Raw genomic sequence first — 21640 nt, 5'->3', positions numbered from 1 at the left:
GTTATAGTGTGGTGAATGTCAAGATATACAGGCATGTACGTGTTTGGATGAATGCGTTAAGTATAGGCTCCTACTCCATCTGCGAACTGCGTTCCAATCCAGGTAATGCCCATTTAACCCTCCAGTCTGACTGTAGGACCTCCTGGGTTGTTGGCCGTTCTTCAAGCTGGAATACAAACATTCGCCGCATTGGATCAATAATAGCAGCTGCTTCCTCCCTGTCAGACTCACATCCACGCTTTCGTCGATACTTCTGCACACCTTCTTCAAAGCCTCTTCGATTCTGGGCCATACGTAGCGGGCCTCTTTTGGGCGTCCATCATCGTCAAAAAATTGGCCTCGCTCCCGCCAGTGCATCCACCAACTCGGTGGCATAGGACCCAGCACATCGATATGTTGGGATACTAGCTCACCTACGGAGGCAAAGTCGGTGCTGAAAAAGTAGATAATTGGAAGGCACTTGGCCATGGAAATAACTCATTATTCAAAGGGAGTCTCTTGGGGCGTCATGATAAGTAGTGGTTGATGTCAAAGGAGAAACTTGAGCGTAGAAAAGTCGGAGTGAAATCGCTATTCTAACAATGGTCTACCATTAGAACTAATCAAGCGCCAACTACTCCATATCACCAAAGAAAGACTCTTTGACCAGAATTTGACCAGAACATGTCCTTGAGTGCCATTGACATCCCTATGTCAGCCTTCAAGGGCGACCTCCGGGGCCCCACAACCTACCATGAGTAATCACAGTATCACGTGGGTCCACTAGTTGTTGGCCTCGGCTCCCAACAAAAGGGGAATTCACGATGGGTCGTCATCTGTGATCGGCAGGCTCGGCTTTGGGGAACTCATCAATTCAGGCCAACTTGGGTCAACATTCATTCCTTGTGATACATTCTGTCTCTCTTTAAACGTGTGCTCAAGTCTCCCTGATTCCAACAGTTCTTATCTCCCGAAACATCTATAGATGAGCCGGAGTATATCCTAGTCAACCCATGTCCAGTGTACCTATATCAAACCATCGGATCTTCTCTTCTCTGTTGATTTGCCTGTGATTCCATATCTGCAGAGGGTTTAATTATGGACAATACACGCGAAATACTAGCAGGCCTAACATCGCTCGCCTCATGGAGAAACCTGGCCTTGCTTCTGGCAGTGATTAACTTAAAAAATCTCCCATTTGTCTGGCATGTAAGCTTTCCTTGGCCCCTTTTTCGACCGTCAGAATTGACATCCTCTCCACGACACGTTACACTACTGACCGAGTCAACAGTTCCGCCTGCTGTATCACTTCGTAGGAAATCTGCGTTTGAAACCCAGTGCGCCACTTCTCCCAAAGGGGAGACTTATCGTGGACTCCCGAGGCAAACCAACACATCCCATCTTTGTGCCATGCATGGTCACATCTCGCACACCGTTGCTAGAGACCGATTACAACCTGCACAAATCAAACAGCACTTACTTTACGGATCTGGATGTTTCGCGTACAGCGCTCGTGAGCCGAATTTACAGTCCTGGAGTCGGCAATGTGAGCAAGGAACTAGACCAGGAGTTCCTAGCCGCAAGCAAGAAAGAGGGAAAGCCGGCGCCAAGGCGCAAGCCAGTCTTGATCGTGCTCGGATCTGTCTACTGCACATTCAAGCGCGAAATCAAACCATTCGAACTATATGAGATGCACTCTAAGGTGATCTCTTGGGATGCAAAGTGGATGTACATCCTGACCTGCTTCATGCGACCTGCACGCCACAGTGACGGCGAAAAGGTGGTCCTTGCTGTGGCGGTTAGCAAGTACGTGGTTAAAAAGGGTCGGCTTACTGTTCCCCCGGAGCGGCTTCTGCGCGCTAGCGGGTTCCTCCCCACGCCGCCCCCAGAGAGTGAAGCCAAGACCGCACTAGCCGATGCAGAGTTCTCAGCCGAGACTTCCGACGTTGGAACTCCTGGCAATGGTGAAGGTATCACGGCCATGGGAGGCGTGGATGAAACACTGGTTCGGGAGGTATTGAAGATAAACAATGACCAGGTTCCTAGCCAGGAGACACTGGATAAGCAGCAGAAGGAGAATACTGATTCCTGGGATGTTGAAGAGTGGACCTGGGAGCGCATCGAGCAGGAACGCCTGCGGGGACTGGAGGTTGTCGATGGATATACTAATTTGGATACCAAGCTGTTCGATGAATGGGTGCAATAGATGTAACACATATCGAGTGGATAGGTCACCATGCAGAGGGTGATCCAAGCGTCTTGATGATCTCAATGTCCTAACTAATATTAGATTTTGGAAATCCAAAACAACGGGCCCTTCATACATCCACAGATCTGCAATTTAATTTCCAAAGAAAGACCGACATGGTCCACTCTGATCTAATTTCCATTACATGTACAACAAACCTGCAAACAATGTATGTAGAGGTTGTATATGTACACTTCTAAATATAAGCTACTTCTCACCCGGCTGTAGGCAGGCTTACTTATCTACACACGCACGGTGTACATATCCCAACCCCAAAGTGCAGAGCCTCATCAGACCCGGACCTTTATTTATCCGGGATAATATAAACTGATGATCCAAAGAGAGTATGACGAATGATAATGCCAGAAGATATCACGGAGAGACTAATGAAAGTTTATACCAGCCCTGGAGGTCTAGCTTCATTAATATGGAGAGAAGTGTTCTCGAGACCAAGTATGGATAGATATTATAGAAATCGCTTGATTAGACTCCAATTCAAGGTTTATAGCTTGGAATAGATACAACAGTAACCAGAACTTATCTTGCACTTGTGTTGTAGGATTCGAATCCTGGGTTTAATTGAAAACACGTACAATTGCTCTGAATGTTGATCACTGATCTCATCAAGGGAGAAAACAGAGGTCGGCTCCGATGGTATCCGAGATTGGCTGATGTCCTGTGACAATACCTGACAGATTTTTGTGTAGTTGAGTGCACAATCCGTTAATAACGGTAAAGTAAAGTGTAAGTGACAGAAAGATTACATAATTTTTGAATTCCATACACATCATGTGACCCAACCCGAAAGCTTCAAGGTGCTTTGACCAAGCTCTATCTTGACCATCGCGATACCACCTTTGCTCCTTTTCATTTCCTTGGATTCGCAGGCGTTGACTGCCATTCCAGTGATTTGGTGAGTTTGAATTTGCTTGCAATCAACTTCCCCCTGATACCTGGCAATCCTGTTACCCGTCCGAGACCGGATACGGTAGTTACAAATCATTTCGCGGCTCCTTAGGCGCCCAGGCCAAAGTCCTCCACTTTGCTCTCTGATCGGACGATTCCCACCCTTCCCATCTTAGCACTCTGATTTGTCCAATTTCAAGCCCATCATTCCTCACCCTGTGCCCACCTGCCCCTGCCTCTCCTTTCAGTATCAGCCCATCGTGCACTCCACCTTCGAGCGTCACCGGCACCTGCATGATTGGTCTATGTCTGATACTGCTGCACTCCTACCTTTTCCATGGAGAACCCAGCACTGCTCTTGCTTTAAGGGTTTCCTCTGACTACACCTGCACCTACCAGTCACTGGCACCTTTTGCCTCATAAATTCTTGTTTTCCACAGGTGACTTTGACTAAGACATCTGGCGTTTTCGTTCAGTTTAGGCAAAAACAATCATCCGAAAAGCTTATCGCAATCGTTTTCGACTACCTCCGCTGTACTCCGTACACTCCTTAAGTGTACCAACAACCTTCATACACCAATACTGGTGCCCTCTGACCTCAACCTCACCGCACTTCCTTTCGCTCGGTCGCAGCACCTGCTCCCAATTTCCCCGACCGCTGGGAAATACTCCCTTCTCGCCGTCGATCAGCGGTCGCACTATCCGACGACGGCAACTACCATCCGATCAACCGTTTCCCCAACCTTTGTTGCCCTCGATGATGGCGACTGCGCTCGATCAGTCGCAGCGCGACTCTCTCGGAGGCGAACCTGTCGTCGAATCCGTCTCTATCACTCCGCCGCACAGTGCCAACGGCAAGAAGGAAGCGCCTGAAGGCGTCCCCTCCGAATTATCTGACCTCGAGCTTGACCACCAATCTGCCCCGGTACCCGATACAATCAAGATCAAGCAGGAGGAAGTGGAGGAGAAGGCCGAGGAAGTTGAAGAGATTGAACCCGATCATTACTATGGCGGCGGCAAGATTCCTGTCTTCAAGCCGGTGAGTACCATGCAAATTCCCGGGCTGCCGATGGCTTGGCGTTCAAGATTTCGCCTGCTACGGCAGACTGGGCAGAGAAGCCTACACCTTTTAGAGTCAGGCTGACCGGTATGGTTTTAGACAATGGACCAATTCCGAGACTTCCAGGGCTTCATCAACAAAATCGATAAATATGGAATGCAGGCAGGCATCGTGAAAGTTGTTCCTCCGAAAGAATGGTGAGTATAAAATTCTGACCGATCCGGATGACTGTGCTCATGGACGTTGTTCTTTCAGGTCCGAGTCTCTTCCACCGCTGGACGAGGCAGTAAAGAAAATTCGGGTGAAGAACCCCATCATGCAAGAGTTCCACGGATCCCACGGTACATACACCCAAGCCAACATCGAACGTCAACGCTCGTACAATCTTCCTCAATGGAAGGGTCTATGTGAAGAAAGCAGCCACCAACCCCCCGCTCGCCGAGGAGAGAGACGCCGAAACCAAGAACGCGTTAACCGTGCCGCCCCGACACCACGACCCCCGTCTGCCCGCCCCGAGGGTCAGAAGCGCCGGCCTGGCCGTCCACCTAAGCGGGCAAATCAGGTCAAGGTCAAAGAGGAACCCCCTGCAGATGACGCTGAAAAGTCCAGACTGGAGGGTCCTCCGACGCCTGTGTCACCTGAGACCAACCCCGTGCAGCCCAAGACCGAGGACTTGAGTGAAGGCGAGTCCCTACCTACCACAAAGCCAAAGGGACGACAGCCCAAGTCCGTGACCTCACGCCGAAAGAACAACCGAGGCGATGCTACGGATCAAGTCGACGAGGAGGCATACACAGGATTTGATTACAGGATCCACGATCATGAAGATTACACCGCAGAAAGATGCGAGGAGCTTGAGACTAATTACTGGAAGTCGCTCATGTATAACAACCCGATGTACGGAGCCGACATGCCCGGTTCACTCTTCGAAGATTCTACGGAAACCTGGAATGTCGCCAAATTGCCTAATCTGCTTGACGTTCTAGGACAGAAAGTTCCCGGCGTCAATACCGCTTATCTCTACATGGGCATGTGGAAGGCTACCTTTGCTTGGCATCTCGAGGATGTAGACCTGTACAGCATCAACTACATCCACTTCGGTGCCCCCAAGCAGTGGTACAGCATCTCCCAAGAAGATGCACCTCGCTTTGAACAGGCCATGCGCAGCATCTGGTCGAGCGATGCGAAGAACTGCGATCAATTCCTTCGGCACAAGACCTATCTCGTCTCGCCTAGCCTTCTCAAATCACAATACGGGATCACCGTTAACCGATTGGTTCATTACGAGGGCGAGTTCGTCATTACGTTCCCTTACGGATACCACTCTGGATATAACATCGGATACAATTGCGCCGAGTCAGTCAACTTCGCGACCGAGCAATGGTTAGACTATGCTCGTATCGCTAAAAAGTGCAACTGCGAAGCAGACAGTGTCTGGATCGATGTGGACGAGATTGAACGCAAGCTACGTGGCGAGAGCACACCTGAGTACTATGGTGGATTCGAAAGCGAATTTGATGGATTCGAAGGTGCTTCAGATCTTCTTACACCACCACGTAGTGTGCCCGAGAAGACGTCCACTCGTGGCCGAAAGCGGAAGAATCCGGATGACGGGCCGAACACCAAACGACCCAAACTCCACCCCGAAGGACCACGGAAGCTCCCGTGTTTGCTATGCCCTAACAATCTGGACTATGAGGACCTTCTTCCGACCGAAGATGGTAAAGGGCATGCGCATAGACGGTGTGCCGCATTCATTGAAGAGACCACGATTCTCCGTGACGCGTCTGGTACGGAAGTTGTGTGTGACATTGACAAGATCCCCAAGGCTCGCCTGGGCCTAAAATGTCTCTTTTGCCGCGAAGTCCGCGGTGCCTGCTTCCAGTGTAACTTCGGAAAATGCACGCGCGCTTATCATGCAACCTGCGCCCTTTTGGCAGGTGTTCAAGTTGAACACGGTGCGATTGCTGTGATTGCCGATGATGGTACTCAATACTCAGTTCCGAGTGTGGACTTGAAATGCAAATTCCATCGTCAGAAGCGACCCAATGGAGTCCTGGGTGAATCATCCGATGTGGACCGTCGGGTAATCGAATCGGCTCGTCGTTTGGTGCAAGGGAATTTGATCCAATTCCAAGCCGACAAGGAGATTAATGGCGCCATTGTTCTTGAAAATCGGCCCTCGGAGCGGAGTCTTTTGCTCAAGGTGCTCCCAAGAGGGTAAGTTGTTTTTTTTTTTTTTCTTTCCAAAAAAAAATAATCCCTCTATTTTTTATCCCCTCCCACTAACAAATCTACAGGGATGTGATTGAAATGCCTTATCGCTGGATGCTCGTTGTTCGCAAGAGCAATTTCACACCCCTCGCACTAGGAATCCAACCCCTCCCAGCCCACCTAGCGCGAAAACCCGAACAGCGAAAAGAGTTAGAATCAGCGGTACCGGCGGCAGGTAGTGCATTCGGTGATTCACGATCTCCCTATCAGTGGGCCGAATTCGAAACAGTGGATGGGACTAGGAACCAATTCGCCCCACTCAGTACGGTCAACCTTCAGGGTGAGCAGATGTGGTATTATTTGGGCATGCAGTCCACCGAAAGTAGGGCACAGTATACGCACAACCCTAGCGTGTCCATCCACAACCCTCGGGCCAATTTCCTGGACAGCGTCAAGTCGCTTGGCATGAGTGTCAGCGCTCGTGCATCGAATATCTCACCCCACCACTTTCATTATGCTGCCACCGCCCCTGCCCCTCCCTACCAGCGAAACCTGAACCAGCCAAATCAGCAGAACCAGCAAAATATTTACTCTCACCCGAATGTCAACACCCCTCACCTACAATCCCGACCGCCCTCTTCTGCCTTGCACCTCGCCCCTCCCCCTCCTTCTGTCCCTGTTGCCGGTGCTGCTGCTGGTGCTCCTGCGATGCCGTCGGCCTTTCGAACCCTACCCAATCAGTCTGCACGTCATGCCCCCTATCCTTCGGTCGTCAAGTCGCACGCTCAGCAGCAGCATCACCTCCCATCCACCAATACTTTTGCCAATGTCCGAGAACTCATTGCTCGTCGGCGGCTAGCACAGATTACCGACCACGCCAATGTTTTTGCCGGATACACTATCGTCAGCCCCGAATTGGTGGTAGAGACCCTGTTGGGTCCGATGGGCTCAATACCACCCGCCAATGGCCTCGAGAAGCTGGAGCTGGCCATGGCTCAGCAACGGGTTCAACCTCGGGCTGCGGATGGGACCTTGCTGCCGCCTCAGACTCTGAACATGCGATCGGAGGAGGTCACTCGACTCCTTCAAATGCTCCGGTTCTCGCTGGTCAGCCACCGGGAGCGACTGGATGTAATTCAGAAGAAGGAGTCGGAGGGTATCAAGCAGGAGACGGTTGATCGAGGTAGTGTGGCCGCTGCTAAGATGCCTGGAAAATATGCCTACCTTGATCAGCAGCGGTCGCTGGCACCCAATGTCTATCAGTCTCCTTACAACATGCCGTCAGGTCTCTCTGAATATGCCAAGACTACCTACGGTTTGGTTCCTGCGGCAGATGACCCGCCCAAGCCATCACTGGCGAACGATTACTTCAACAGTCTTCCACAGGAGCATCAAGAAAAAATACTGAAGACCTGTGGTAGCTTCGTGCAGCGTGCAATTGAGCGGTCGGCTAGTCACAGCCGGCAAAGTTCATCATCAAATCTCCGGCTGTCGGCGGCTCTGGCAAAGCAAACGGAAAATCCGACAATTGATATCACCCCGGTGGAGGATCCTCCCCTTCTCTCCGGTCTAGACATGCCGCTCCACGCAGATTCTCCATGCTCCAGTTTCGGTCGGTCGCATCTACGATTCCAGTCGCCGAATGAGTTCCCCATCCATGGCCCAGACCCTCATCCCGACCATCACGATTTGTTCGGAGATCAGCAAGCGAATACCCGCTTCTGGCAGAACGGGCCGTGGGTCGGCGGGGATGGCAACACTCCCAATGACGAGAACCGACCATTCTTCGGACCACATCTCTTCGGACCACACGACCGACTCAAACATGACTATGCATCCTCCGACATCTCCCTGGGCAAGGGGCCTGGATCCTTGCACTCCGTCGATATGGCAGGCTTTGGGCCCGACATGAATGATGACCTTGGACTAAGTCCATAGATGGTCTCGTCACTGGCCTCGTCACCTTCCTGACCTTTCTAACTCGCGTTTGCCTCTGCGACTGTACTTGCATTTCATGTAACGACTTCACCAGACTGACGACACTGCATGAATGGGCGTTTTCTTGATTTTTCATCCGACCTCGATTGACGATCGTTCCATCACCACGGTCATGTTTCTTTTACGATTTGGAGTTGGCACTAGCTGGCTGGTCACGACTCAGCGCATTTTCATTTCTTTTCGATCATTATTTTCCAAGGCGCGACTTCTCGGAAAAGGCGGCCCGACTGACCTACTTGACTACTTGCATGGTCATATAGACGGAGTTCAACTTGCACGGTTCCTTTGCGGCCGAAAAAATCCAGCCTTTTCCCATCACCATCTTTCTCTCTCGCCTCTTTCAACACTTACGGCCTACTTTCGCCCATACTCTTCCCCATCCCCCTCCCCCTCCCCCACTGATCTCCCCCTTTGTTCTATTAGATATCTCATCAAACAAGAAAAAAATTCCTTTTCTTCACCCCAGCGAGATCACTGGATGACATTTGTGCTTTACACCTTTGATACCCCCCTTTACCCTGCCCTACAAATTCCGAAGGAAGGGTGTGGACCTGGATTTCACCTTTGATCTAATCCCCCCACCCTTCCCTGTTGATATATCCATCCTGGCGCTCATCGATTGCTCGGTCTCCCTGGATCATCGGTGGAGTCTTCGCAGCATGTTCCTGATGTGGCAGCCGTCACCTCGCGTGACCTTGATGTATGTGTGCAATGAATCATTCAAATATTATTCTCGAGTGTAGACCGTATTTGAGTACTCCGTAACCTAAGTAGGTTTCTCGTGTTCCTAAGTATTCTCCTTGAGACCCAGCCACCACTTCCCTCTTCAGCCAAATCTGTGTTGGATTTTCAAGTGTCCACTCACCCCCACAGCACCAACCCGTATCCTCAACCCAGCCCCCGCATTTGCAAACTTAGCTTTCCTCGTAGATTGGTAGGCCATATACAGAGTAAGGTGTGGTCAATTCGTTAACGAGCCGTGTACAGAGGACATGTAGGGAGTATTGGCTGTCCTGTAAATAATGTTGTTCTCTTCCCATTAGGGTTCTTGATCTTGCCGCGCTCATGGCTACAGTGTTCACTACAATATATGTAATATATAGTTTGGCACGGAACCCCGCTGCAGATCTTATGATGTCAAACGTGTTCGGTTCCTACTGGGGATCTCTGCCTTATGTTATGTAGCGGTGTCTTGGGTTGGTTATAATGAGATTACATAGCTCAGATGTATGTACTCCGTTATTAGAGGCATTTAATTACATATGTAGGTACTTATGTCTTCGGCTAAGTATTCCGTAAGTTAGATATGCTACTCCTTACTTCATAGTGTACTCCGCATGTTTCCGTCAAGGGATCTGATGCAGGCTGATCTTGAACTCAAGAACTCAATGGCAGGTATCCCCTGCCATTCCCACGTGATATAGACTGAATACTATTTTAATGTCTTCCTTTGATATCCGAGATAATGATCAAGTGAATAGGGGAATCTCAAGTGGGTCAAAATGCCGTGTCTTATCGTATTATACTATTAGGTCACAAGATCTTTCGCCCAGTCAGTAGTACCTCGAGATATAAAACAATGATAAGCCTATTCCGTAGAAGAATGTCATTCGTTCAATTCGGATAATCCCTTTTCGCCTCATCAAAACCTTGTTAGTGCGCGGTCCCGGACCGCGCCATGTCTTCCATGCGGGGTTAAGCCTGTCTTAGATATAATATACCTAAAGGTATCACTTATCCAGGTAACTTCGGGACTCCCCAATACATTCACCATGCGAAATTCCCAGGATGCCTCCGCCGATGAGGCATTGGCCCGTATGGGCTACAAGAGTGAATTACCACGAAACCTGAGCATGCTGAGCATCCTCGGCTTATCCTTTGCTATCATGGCAGCCCCCTTCGGACTGAGCACAACTCTCTACATCACCCTCGCCGACGGTCTATCCGTCACCATAATCTGGGGTTGGGTCTTCGTTTCTCTGATCTCAATTGCTATCGCCGCCTCTCTCGCCGAGATCTGCGCCGTATACCCAACAGCAGGAGGCGTGTACTACTGGAGCGCGATGCTCTCAACGCGCCGCTGGGCACCATTGATGTCCTTCATCGACGGATGGCTAACCCTCGTCGGCAATTGGACCGTCACACTGAGCATCATCTTCTCCGGTGGCCAGCTGATCCTCAGCGCCATCTCCATCTTCGACGAGTCCTTCGTTGCCAATGCGTGGCAGACCGTATTGATGTTCTGGGCAGTCATGCTCTTCTGCGCCCTAGTCAACATCTTCTTATCGCGCTATCTCGATCTCATCAACAAAGTCTGCATCTTCTGGACAGCAGGCAGCGTCATCGTAATCCTCGTCACGCTCTTGACAATGGCTGACAACCGCCGAGACGCTAAATTTGTCTTCGCCCACTATGACGCCTCCACCAGCGGCTGGCCCGATGGATGGGCATTCTTCGTGGGTTTGCTGCAGGCAGCATACACCCTGACAGGCTACGGAATGGTCGCTGCCATGTGCGAAGAGGTGCAGAACCCACACCGCGAGGTACCCAAGGCAATCGTGTTATCTGTGGTGGCTGCTGGCATCACTGGTCTGTTCTACCTGATCCCGATTTTATTCGTGATGCCCAACGTTCAGATGCTGCGCGAAGTAGCCAGCGGCCAGCCGATCGGCCTGCTCTTTAAGACGGTGACTGGTTCAGCGGGCGGTGGCTTCGGCTTGCTCTTCCTAGTCCTGGGCATCATGCTGTTCGCCGGCATCGGGTCCCTCACGGCTGCCAGTCGCTGCACGTATGCGTTCGCGCGCGACGGCGCCATTCCGGGCTTCAAGCTCTGGCGTCGGGTGAACAAGAAATTGGATGTACCTGTGTGGGCTGTAGTGCTCTCGGCGGTCGTGGATGGCTTGCTGGGACTGATCTATTTCGGTTCCACGGCTGCGTTCAACTCCTTCACTGGCGTGGCTACTATCTGTCTGTCGACCTCGTACGGTCTCCCGATTTTGATTTCTTTGGTTCGGGGCCGTCGTGATGTGAAAAGTTCCTCGTTTTCCCTCGGTCGCTTTGGATTCGCCATCAACTGCGTTACTATTGCCTGGATCGTTCTGGCTGTCGCTCTCTTCTGTATGCCTGTTACCTTGCCTGTTACCCCGGAGTCTATGAACTATGCCAGTGTTGTTTTCGCTGGATTTGCTGGTATTAGTATCTTTTGGTACTTCGTTTATGCGCGTAAGCACTTTACTGGACCTCCTATCAGTGGTGACGAGGCCCGCGCAGCCACGGAGCTTATGACGGGGACGCCCGTGGATGCGGAGAAACCGTTGGAGACGATGAAGAAGTTGCCGAGCGAGTAAGGAGTTTTACATTCTTTTATATTATATTGCTATTTGTATGTTTAAGAAATAATATCAAAAAACAATTCAACTTATACTACAATTATCCTCCTTATCCTCCAGTGTTTGAATGTAATTTCGCCGACAATCACAGGTGCCCTGACGATCGCCGAGAGCCGCGGTCCAACACACGCCATCTCCAGATAATCTCCTGGCTTTCTTCCCACATTTTGATTGGAGTAAATCTTTTCAATCTGGGGAAAATAAAGAAGACAGCATTCCGGGGAAGATCACAATCAGACCACAGGGGACCTCGGGAATCTCCAATCTCCTATCGGAACCACATTCAATCCCAATTCCCCAAAACACCACCCTTCCAGCATCTCTCCGCCAAAAACAATCATCGCTATATCCCCAAATTCCTATCTCCAGCCTTATACGCTCCCCATGAGGACCCGCGCAAGCCGATGCCCAACCCCGCTCCCATGAAGACAGGGCAAACCGGACCGCTTATCGCGTCATGTCGGACTCTGTAGGTGCGTGTGCAGATTGCGCCCTGCGTCATGCATTTGGATCTCACTGACACCCGCCATCCCAGATCGAGTCTTTGTTCATGCCCTCAATACCGTTAAGAGGATTCCCCGGACCGGCACCGCGCGACCTCCCGCTGCCGAGCGGTTGGCCCTATATGGCTTGTATAAACAGAGTATGGGTGAGTGCCCACAACACCGGGAAACACAATGGGAAACCGGAACCAGAGGGACTAATATTCGGTCAGAGGGGGACGTGGAGGGAGTCATGGATCGACCGATTGGGAACACGCCAGAGGTGCACGCGGAGTGCGAGAAATGGTATGTCCGAAACGCGCGGGGAAGGAGATCTTGATGTGGATCTTGCCCGGTCTATGAAACACAGCTTCTTCTCCGTCTCTGCATCCGACCACCACGCTTACAATGTCTTGACTAGGGATGCATGGTACGCGCAGCGCGACTTGTCGCGCACCGAAGCCAAACGGCGATACATCTCGACGCTCATCAACACCATGCACGAATACGCCTCCCAGACACCCGAAGCATGCGAGCTAGTCGCGGAGCTCGAGTTCGTCTGGGACCAGATCAAGTTCAACGCCGCCTCGTCGTCCGGTTCCAGCCCGCTGAATGCAGTCGGTGTCCCGCCCTTATCGCGCAGTGCGTACGGGAGTATTGGGAGTCGATTGGCGCAGGAGGACTACGACCGTCCTGCTCGACGGGATGATACCAGTCGGCGGGATCGGGATTCGAGATTACGGGTTCTTAGTCCTGTGAGCCAGCCGGAGGAAGAAGAATATTATCGGCGACGGAGGGGGTCTGTTGAAAATAGCGAGGATGGAGGAAGGCATAATGAGGACGAGGATGAGGACTCTGAGGAGTTCGAGGAAGCTCGTGATAGCTTATACGAAGAACGAGATCAAGACGACCACGACGACGATGACCCCGATCATACCAACTCCGTCTCCAACACACATACACATACCGACGTCTCCTCACATCACCGTCCCAAACATCGACGCAATCCTGCTTCGGGTATTAGTATAGACAGCAGTGGGAATGGTCTGCCGCATCGAGATTCCCATTCAGATCAACCCCGGAAAGACAGTCGCTGGCGCCGCCGTGTCGAGCAGGCCTTGACGAAAATGACGGCTGAGATTGCTGCTGTGCGTGAGCAGATGGAAGCTCGGTCTGTTGCGCAGCGTCGTCGGTCTGGTCTGTTCGCGTGGTTGAAGTGGATGATTTGGGTTGCTGTGCGTCAGATCGTGGTTGATATTGCTATGCTGGGCATGCTGCTTATCTGGATGCGCTTGAGGGGGGATCGTCGTGTTGAGCATCGACTTAAGACGGGCTGGGCAGCGGTTAAGGTGAGGCTTGGGAAGTTGAAGCTCCTGAAGATCGTGGATATGCCTATTTTGCCATAGGAGGGGCTTTAAGGCTGTGGTTGTGGTTGTGGTCTATTTATCTTCTCCTCTTTCTTTTCTTTTCTTTTCTTTTACCTCATTTCGCTGCATTTTCCTGGCATTGCTTGCACTTCCTTGTCTATTCCCACATCACTTGGTTTACTTTCTTGTGTCTATTCCTCTTTTCTTTTGTCCAGTATATATGGGTTTCAATTTCAGGTTTCGGGGTTCTATCCTCTTTTCTTCTGTTGTCTTTTTCTTTTCTTGGGTCTATGGTACATGTTGTGTCTTAAGGTGGCAGGCTAGTTATATCGAGTTATTGATAGATGCAGGCACCAGTCTAGATGATGTGCTGCTATGGTTCTGTGGAGGCATAGATTTCAAGCTTAGATGAAGATGTATACCATGTCTGCTGTTTTTGTTTTGATATAATTTAGCATATCTATATGCCCTATTAGAAGTCATGGGAGTTTGGCCCAGTTATTCATGATATTGCTCTTCTCTTTCATTTAGGGATTACATAGATTCGGTCACAATTCAAAGCCTTAGGAAATAACTAACGGTCACCTTCGATATATCTATCGATGCGGTTCTCCGTATCTTATAACGCCAGTATTATTCGACATATATCATGCAGTGATAATCAAGATGTCCATCGCACATACCTACCACCGTAAGCCCAATACTACTGCTGCTCTCAAGACCAGTCCAAGTTCCAAGATGCGTCATATGCAAAAGCCGTGGCACCGGTTGAGATGAAAGGCGTAACTGGGGCATCCGCTGTCGTTGTGCAGGTATAGCCGTTGATTGGATATAACCCAAAGGTAGTGCCATAGCTATATAGGCTTCCAAGATCGCCATTGTCGGTACCTGCACTATAGACCGATGGAGAAACTTCCGAGATCGGGACAGTCAAAAATAATTTCTCATGCTGAACAGGCGTCGCCGTCGCAGCCACCATATTTGCAAGTAAGGCCATAAAGATAATGGCAAACGGAATCCTCCCCAGTGCCAAAAGAGCCGAAGCCGCAGAAACCGCAGTTGGAGTCGGCGAAGGCGGCGGACGACGAGAAGTTGTCTTATTAGCAAAGTCGGTGCCAACCCAGGCATTCCAGTTCTGGATATCTTCCAGGCACGAGTCCGAGATCGATGCACCCCGCATCTCAGCGATGGTCTTTCCCCGACGAGACACCGTCACGACAACTTGTCCAGTATTACCGTCGAACGGTACACTGCCATGATAAAGACCCACTGGACCATGTGGTTTATTCTTCCATTTCCCGTCTTGCACAACACCACCAATATCAACCGACACATCCACATCCACAGCAGACCGCAGAAGCGCAGAGTAATACACCTCATCCTTCAAGACCTCCGTAGGCGGGAACACCTCCTGCCCTTGTGTCTCTGTATTACCCGTAGTGCCACCATTTTTACAAGCCGTCCCAGGCGCTTGACGGAACCAAGCAGTAACGCCCTCGGTAGTAACATTCGCCCTGGCACCCTTATAGACATCGATGATGAAAGGCAAGAAATCGCGCCAGCCATCATGGGGATGTCCAGAGGCGTAGTTGTAGCTAGCCTTTCCGATCTCGAAAGTCGCATACGCACCCTCATGCAGCGGGCCAATGTAGTGCGATTCGCCGTAGTCGTTCCACGAGATGATCTCCACAAAGTCCGGCTTGAGCGCTATCACTTGCTGCCACCGATCGTACCACAGGTTATCGCCGTTCCAGATCCAGTTCTTGCCGTAGCCGGGCAAGTTCGTGTAGAACCACGGCGAGACGGGCATCATGTACGGTAGCTCGCCGGTGTCTTTGAGCCACTGCATGTACGTTGAGTCGATGTAGGTTTCCATCGGGGCTGGGCCTTCGGGCCACGCGGCCCAGGAGAATAGTCCGTCTGGAACGCCTGGGGCGACGGCGAGGGCTTCCTTTGCGCCTAGGGCGGACCAGCCCGGTACGAAGAAGCAGTCTACGTACTTTTTGATCGTGGCCCAGTCTGTGGCGTTGGAGGAGCCTTCGAAGGTGGAGACGAAGGGTTTGCCGTCGTGTTGGTAGTAGGCTGGGTTGTTTGCGTATTTCCTGAGTAGGCCGATCACTTCGCCTTCTGGCCAGGCGCCGTTGCCTACGTAGTCGAATGAGAAGAGGAGTTGGAAGTTTAGGGCGTTTGCGGCGGTGAATGCGTTTGCTAGAGAGCGGTTGTTGGTTGGGAAGTTGTATGCGATGTTTAGGGCAAAGGCGTCGATGTGGGCCTTTTGTGCTTCTGCAATGTTGATTTCCCAGTCATACACTGTGAAGTTTTCCGAGTTGTATACCTGGAGTTGGTGGAGGTTAGCAGAGATATGGATTGTAGTTGGAAGGCTTTACCATGAAGTGAGCGAACACGGCCGTTGCTTGGACGTGATGGACGCTCCTCCATAATGATAGAATCAAGAATATTGTCGACTTCATGTCAACCTGCGTTTGTGGCTCAGACTATAGAGGTAAGTAGCACTTCAATAGGGAGAGCCGTTGGAGAGATAAGAGCGGCTTTTGTATAAATTATCTATGTACTAGTTTTTCCTGTTGCACACGCACAGAATATGGTGAAGAGTTTGATACCTGCATCTATCCCTCTCGAGATGTCTATAGATAGATGCCGGAGGTCCGTTATTCGTACATCGGGATCTAAGCGTACTCTTGCCCTCTCTTGGCCTTTCTCTTTGTACTTTCCCCTTGCCTTGGGTCTTCATACTCGGGGTCTATACTGGCTTTCTATATTCTGAAATACCCCAGATGTACTTCAATAGCTAACGCCGCTAACCCATGCTGTGAAAAGTGGACTCTTCAATCTCGATAAAACAGTACGTAGATATGTTTCGGATTATCTCGAAGGCATAGTTACACCAGGTAGTATATCGGAAGGCCGGAATTAGGGCTCAATTACACACATTGACCAGCAAGCCAAACCCCTGCAATCGAGTCAGGTGAAGGATGATGATCATTATGGACTTCCTCGGATTATAGAATGTAACAATTTGTCATTTTAATCCAGACTCTGCAGAACGGTTGATGCTAAGCCTTGTATCAGGCCGGAAAATTGTCCAGTCCAGATCGGTATTTTGAGAGACACGATATCATTAGATGAGATCTTCCAAAGCTACGTTATCAGGATTATAGAGCTTGACATGCTCAGCAATGTTATCCATAGATTTGTTAAGGGTGGTAGATGCATTGGCGGCCAGTAAAACCGCTAGTATATATATACCCAACCCCGAACTTAATATTACACACCACTACCTCCGTGTATACTACCAAGAACTCCCTAAAGTGGTATTAAATACTTGGTGCCAGCTGGGGAGGGTCGCTAGATCCACAGGCCCCCATAACGATAACCATCATACACGGTGGTGATGAGTTGGACAGAGCCAAAGATCGGAAGGAAAACATGGCTGGACATGTTATATACACGGTGAGACTCTGCGGTGCATGGGTAAGCCTGAGCAATAACTAATGTATACAACTTTCCCCGCCGAGGAATGTCAGTGTAATGTGCCTCGCTTATTCACTGCAATGGTTACCTACATATGCACCAAGCCGAGGAGGTATTCGAGCCAGTGGACAGCATTTGAGTCCGTACTACTACCAACTCGAGAACATGCCATTGCAAACCATTATGGGTTAGAAAGCATATCGCCCCATACAGTGAGGCAGGGAGATCGGGAGATTGAGCAGAAAACCATGTAACCATTCATGATGCCAAGAGATATTTACACAAACATAGACCGGATTTACGGTCGAGCATCCAAATAAAACAGTGATATAGAAAAAGACGATGCCCAGATTATGAGAGGGAAGGGTGAGGGTGTAATCAAGGCGAGTCTAGAGAGGACAAAGTGAACCGGTCAGTGTTTACCACTGGGGACCGGGGTACTGTGCGTATTTTTGCTTGGGGCGCAAGTGAACAGGAACCTGGCCCTCGGGGGTGCCAGGGATGGTCTTCTTCAAGCCCTAAAAGAAACGAGAAAAGTGCATGTTAGATCCAGTCTGGGGTGATAGCGGATGCCATGGATGCGAGGTGATCAAAACGATCGAAAGTAAGAGGGCATATATCGTACCAATTTGTCAAAGACACAGTTGTTAAGCTGCATTTCGGCCCGGCGGCACTCCCAGAGTTGGTGGTTGTTGTTCTCGAGACACTCCCAGTGGGCCTTGAACTGGTCGAGGCAGTGGGTGTTGATGTCCTTGATGCTGCGAGGGGTCAGTATCTCCGTCCTAACTCAAAGATAAACAACAGAAACAACGTACACGCTAGCGGCACAGCGCGTCACCTTCCGGCCCTCCTTCAAGCAGTCGATCTCCCCGCGGCCATTGGCCTCGTCCTTGCACTTCATGAAGTCGTCATTGAAGGCCTTGCAGCGGTCTCCAATGAAATAGGCTGCACTCATCAGGGGCGCAGATGTGGCACCGACCTCCTCCACCTTGGGAATGTGATCGGGCATGGGCGTGGTGTCCACCAGGACAGTCTGGTTGAAGCTGTGCGCGGAGGGATAGAGGTTAGCGTTTCCCATTGAGCTTGACAAAGAGAAAGCGATTGGAATCAAGATACATACCGAGCATCTCTTTGGGCCATGGCGACGGGTGGCTTGTCAGAAAGACTGTGAGGGGAAAGAGGTGCAATTGAGACGAGACTTGGAGATCGATAGTCGAGAGCTGCGGGTTGCGGTGGAATGAAATTTGGCTCGTCGGTGATTGGCTGGTTGGTTTGTGCTTAGGTCAGCATAGCATGTTGCCCAGGTGCAGTATTGGGAGCCAGCGTGTGTGAATTGTTGCCTTTGTTTATAGGGGATATCAATAGTAAAAAGCTATTAGGACAATATAATTGAACAATATATCCATTCAATTCAATACTTATTCACATCTTCCTTTCGATATGTATTCAAGCTGTTTGCGAACAATGGCCCATCACGTGACACAAACAAATCGAGCTCCGGCTCTCATCTTTCTCGGCCTTCGAGCTCCATCGAAGAACCCCTCAGCTTTCTCTCCTTCCACTGCCAGCACCCGGTCCCTGGATTATGTGCCTTAGACTTGTTTCTATTTCCCTTCAGCGCTCTTAATCTGGCTGCGCCAGTGCTTTATTGACCCATTGACGCGCTCTATCTTTATCGTGGTTTTTTTGTGCCTTTTTTTTGATCGCCCATCATGTCTCTCTTTGGTGGAACCCAGCCCCAGGCCAACACCTCGCTGTTCGGCAACACAGCATCGAAACCCTCTCCCTTTGGCGCCCCGGCAACAACCCAGCCCAGCACTGGCACACTGTTCGGCGGGCAGACCCAGCAGCCAGCAGCGGCAGGAACGGGAGCAACCGGTGCATTTGGCGGAAGTGCGTTCGGCACAAGTGCCGCACCCCAGAAACCGTCAGGATCGCTATTCGGAAATCCACAAGACCCCAAGAATACCGTCGGCTCAAGTGCTTTTGGGCAGCCGCAGCAGCAACAGCAAGGAAGCGCATTCGGGTCCTCGCTACAGAAACCGCAAGGTAGCCTCTTCGGAGGCCAGCAGCAAACACAACAACCAGCCACTGCGTTAGGAGGACTTGGGGGTCTCGGTTCCAACACTCAACAACAAACAAATGCCTTGGGCCAGCAGCAACCGCAGCAATCGCAATTCGGCCAAAACACGATGACAACGCCACAGCCCCAGCAGCAGCAGCCTTCTCTGTCGTCAAGCCTCTGGTCCCCCGGCCGTGCTATTACTGGGGGTGAGTCTACTGTGTAATCTTACTACGGAGTCTTACTGACAAGACCGCTTTCTAGTGCACCGAACTGTCCCTATGCAAGTGGCCATAATCAAGGATAAGTGGGATCCTCCCAGCCAAACCTCCCCCTTCCGAGCCTACCTGTACAACAATGTCGGCGAGGAGGCCGCACCTTTCTACCAACCGGGCCCCGAGGACGACGAGTCAAAATGGGAGGAGGCTTTGCGCAAGCGACCAGGTCCAGGATATGTCCCTGTGCTCGTAAAGGGCTTCTGGGACCTCGGTAAGCGCGCAGCGGCAAAGGGACTTCCTCACCATGATGCAGTCGCGCCTGCACGAGATCAACAATTGCTTGACCGGACTTCTCTCGAAGCACGATCTCAACCTTTCCGTCAAGATCGCTGACTGCCGGCGGAAGCACATTATCCTGAGCAAACGATGTCTCTCCCTTGCTGCTAAGACGCAGATCCTTCGCAACAGAGGGTATGCCATGGACGAAGCAGAGGAAGAGTTGAAGAAGAAGCTTGTTGAGTTGGAACGTGCCGTTTTCGACCCGTCTCTCAATGGCCGCGCTGAAGAAATTTGGGCCCGCATGTTGGCCATCCACGAGCACTCCAAGCGACTGCAAGCGGAGATGGATCGTGCTGGAGTAAATGTGACACAAGCGGAGGATGACATTGATGAACAGACATTGAAGACAGCAAAGAAGGTTTGTTACTTGGCACTGATAAAGTCTCACTACCGGAAGAGATCGCTAACCATATCCTCCAGATTCTGGATGATTACCACTCTCAGATCCAGCATCTCCAGAAGGAGATGGAGTCCATCAAGAACGACTTCAACGAGGTGGAGAAAGCAATTGGGAATTGAGGGCATTTGCTCTATAACTTTCTGTGTGCTATTTCGAATCTCAATCTCTCACATTTCCTCATATGTTTGGACTTAATGTCTACGGTCACGGGGTACTGGCGTTCTTGGGGTTCAGGCCATTGTAATGCATATCTGAATACAAATTTCTTTGCTGAACATTCCACTTTGTGTGTCTTTAATGAGTGGATTTGCTCGCCAAGTCGTACTAACTACATGTACTATCCATCAATGTCCTCTATGTATGATAACGAGGCTATGTACATACACGTACTTGGATATAACTGACTTCGCCCTTGGATCACTACATTCGCTATTCCGGGCATTCAGTTATTCTGCTTTCACCCTTCTTTCTAGAGCCTTACTGTTGAGGCTGGTTCAAATTGATAGCCCCTGCTTTCCCTGTTGTACGTAGTATGTTTACTACTATTTCTGGATAAGCTATCTCTTAATATATCATTAACTACTCTGCTCTGCCATGTTGGCCCATTACTTTATCACAACCTGCCCAGGTGGCATGACCCTGATACTGACTGATTTATTGCAATTTCAAATTTTGATTTGTTCTATATCTCACAAAACACCAATGACAACAAGCATATGCACAATAATAATACATCACCCTACTGACACTACCCAGCAGACCCAAAAGGTACAATAGATGAGCTTCAAGAGCTTTCCATAGGTTAGGCGCCCATGCTCAATCCTGTCCAATTTTGGCTGGAAAAGAAGTTATGACAGGGGAAAAAAAATCAATTATCCAGTTCTCCTGCATGTCATCGCGAAATCATAACCAGCGATTCATCGATTACAGTCCGGGAAGGGCAAGAAAGAGAGCGGAAGACGGGTCAACCGGCTTAAAGGAACTTGCGGACGAAGTCAACGGCGAAGGGGGCTATGTGTTGGATGGCAACGTTAGCTTTCAATCCACTGAGCTCTTCTCTGACTCGTCTCGAGTTGTCTGCTCTTTCGAGGCTTTGTGGACCAGATACTCGACTTACACAGGTAGAGGAGGAAACCGCCAGCAATAGCCATCTGGACGGTCTGGCTGGCCTCAATCTCACCAGCCTGTAAAATATGTTAGTATCAGATGTCACTTGGCGCAGAGGTCATGGCGTGAAGCTGACCTTAATCTCTTCCTTGGAGATCTGTTCTTGGCCTTAACAGAATTATATTGTCAGCTCGAGTTCGAAGGCGCCAAGAGGCATGGGATTGGGATCATACCTGGGGCAAACATTTTGAATGTGATGAAGGATTAATGAGGGAAAGAGAGCTCAGATAGTAGATGTTGTGAGAGTTGAATGTTGCGAGGATGTTCCCAACCTTGGAAGTCGGACTGGAGAAATAAATCACGGGAGCACAGACCACCG

At 50.4% G+C, this 21640-nt stretch overlaps 9 protein-coding genes across 9 annotated transcripts; 5 read left to right on the top strand and 4 right to left on the bottom strand.

Moving 5' to 3' along the window:
- Nucleotides 1-70: 70 nt before the first annotated feature.
- Nucleotides 71-468, bottom strand: N7489_008712 (kinase domain protein; the record flags this gene model as incomplete). Its single annotated transcript, XM_056714462.1, is given in 2 exon segments — nt 71-283; nt 295-468. 2 exon segments carry the CDS (start codon nt 466-468, stop codon nt 71-73), a joined length of 387 nt encoding a protein of 128 aa, XP_056562084.1.
- Nucleotides 469-1077: 609 nt separating this feature from the next.
- N7489_008711 (acyl-CoA thioesterase) lies at nt 1078-2185 on the top strand (the record flags this gene model as incomplete). Its single annotated transcript, XM_056714461.1, has 2 exons — nt 1078-1188; nt 1271-2185. The coding sequence occupies 2 exons, from the start codon at nt 1078-1080 to the stop codon at nt 2183-2185; spliced, it is 1026 nt and encodes a 341-aa protein (XP_056562083.1).
- A 1705-nt stretch (nt 2186-3890) lies between these two features.
- N7489_008710 (putative jumonji family transcription factor) lies at nt 3891-8345 on the top strand (the record flags this gene model as incomplete). Its single annotated transcript, XM_056714460.1, has 4 exons — nt 3891-4172; nt 4293-4390; nt 4449-6413; nt 6494-8345. The coding sequence occupies 4 exons, from the start codon at nt 3891-3893 to the stop codon at nt 8343-8345; spliced, it is 4197 nt and encodes a 1398-aa protein (XP_056562082.1).
- Nucleotides 8346-10177: 1832 nt separating this feature from the next.
- On the top strand, nt 10178-11752 carry N7489_008709 (putative GABA permease; the record flags this gene model as incomplete). The annotated part of the gene is made up of 1 exon (XM_056714459.1): nt 10178-11752. One exon carries the CDS (start codon nt 10178-10180, stop codon nt 11750-11752), a length of 1575 nt encoding a protein of 524 aa, XP_056562081.1.
- A 499-nt stretch (nt 11753-12251) lies between these two features.
- On the top strand, nt 12252-13682 carry N7489_008708 (acyl-CoA-binding domain-containing protein; the record flags this gene model as incomplete). The annotated part of the gene is made up of 4 exons (XM_056714458.1): nt 12252-12267; nt 12330-12443; nt 12510-12582; nt 12647-13682. The coding sequence occupies 4 exons, from the start codon at nt 12252-12254 to the stop codon at nt 13680-13682; spliced, it is 1239 nt and encodes a 412-aa protein (XP_056562080.1).
- Nucleotides 13683-14358: 676 nt separating this feature from the next.
- N7489_008707 (glycoside hydrolase family 71 protein) lies at nt 14359-16082 on the bottom strand (the record flags this gene model as incomplete). Its single annotated transcript, XM_056714457.1, has 2 exons — nt 14359-15978; nt 16047-16082. 2 exons carry the CDS (start codon nt 16080-16082, stop codon nt 14359-14361), a joined length of 1656 nt encoding a protein of 551 aa, XP_056562079.1.
- A 1472-nt stretch (nt 16083-17554) lies between these two features.
- Nucleotides 17555-18275, bottom strand: N7489_008706 (coiled-coil-helix-coiled-coil-helix domain-containing protein; the record flags this gene model as incomplete). The annotated part of the gene is made up of 4 exons (XM_056714456.1): nt 17555-17653; nt 17761-17893; nt 17951-18178; nt 18256-18275. The coding sequence occupies 4 exons, from the start codon at nt 18273-18275 to the stop codon at nt 17555-17557; spliced, it is 480 nt and encodes a 159-aa protein (XP_056562078.1).
- A 572-nt stretch (nt 18276-18847) lies between these two features.
- Nucleotides 18848-20273, top strand: N7489_008705 (putative nucleoporin; the record flags this gene model as incomplete). The annotated part of the gene is made up of 4 exons (XM_056714455.1): nt 18848-19406; nt 19462-19727; nt 19777-20112; nt 20175-20273. 4 exons carry the CDS (start codon nt 18848-18850, stop codon nt 20271-20273), a joined length of 1260 nt encoding a protein of 419 aa, XP_056562077.1.
- A 728-nt stretch (nt 20274-21001) lies between these two features.
- N7489_008704 (uncharacterized protein) lies at nt 21002-21507 on the bottom strand (the record flags this gene model as incomplete). The annotated part of the gene is made up of 4 exons (XM_056714454.1): nt 21002-21165; nt 21272-21338; nt 21398-21429; nt 21495-21507. 4 exons carry the CDS (start codon nt 21505-21507, stop codon nt 21128-21130), a joined length of 150 nt encoding a protein of 49 aa, XP_056562076.1. The 3' UTR covers nt 21002-21127.
- Between the last annotated feature and the right edge of the window lie 133 nt (nt 21508-21640).

The sequence above is a fragment of the Penicillium chrysogenum genome (assembly GCF_028827035.1).
Source record: "Penicillium chrysogenum strain IBT 35668 chromosome Unknown utg000005l_segment0_segment0, whole genome shotgun sequence".
Lineage (NCBI taxonomy): Eukaryota > Fungi > Ascomycota > Eurotiomycetes > Eurotiales > Aspergillaceae > Penicillium > Penicillium chrysogenum.
Note: the sequence above shows the minus strand (reverse complement) of the source record. Positions and strands in the feature narration are given on the sequence as shown.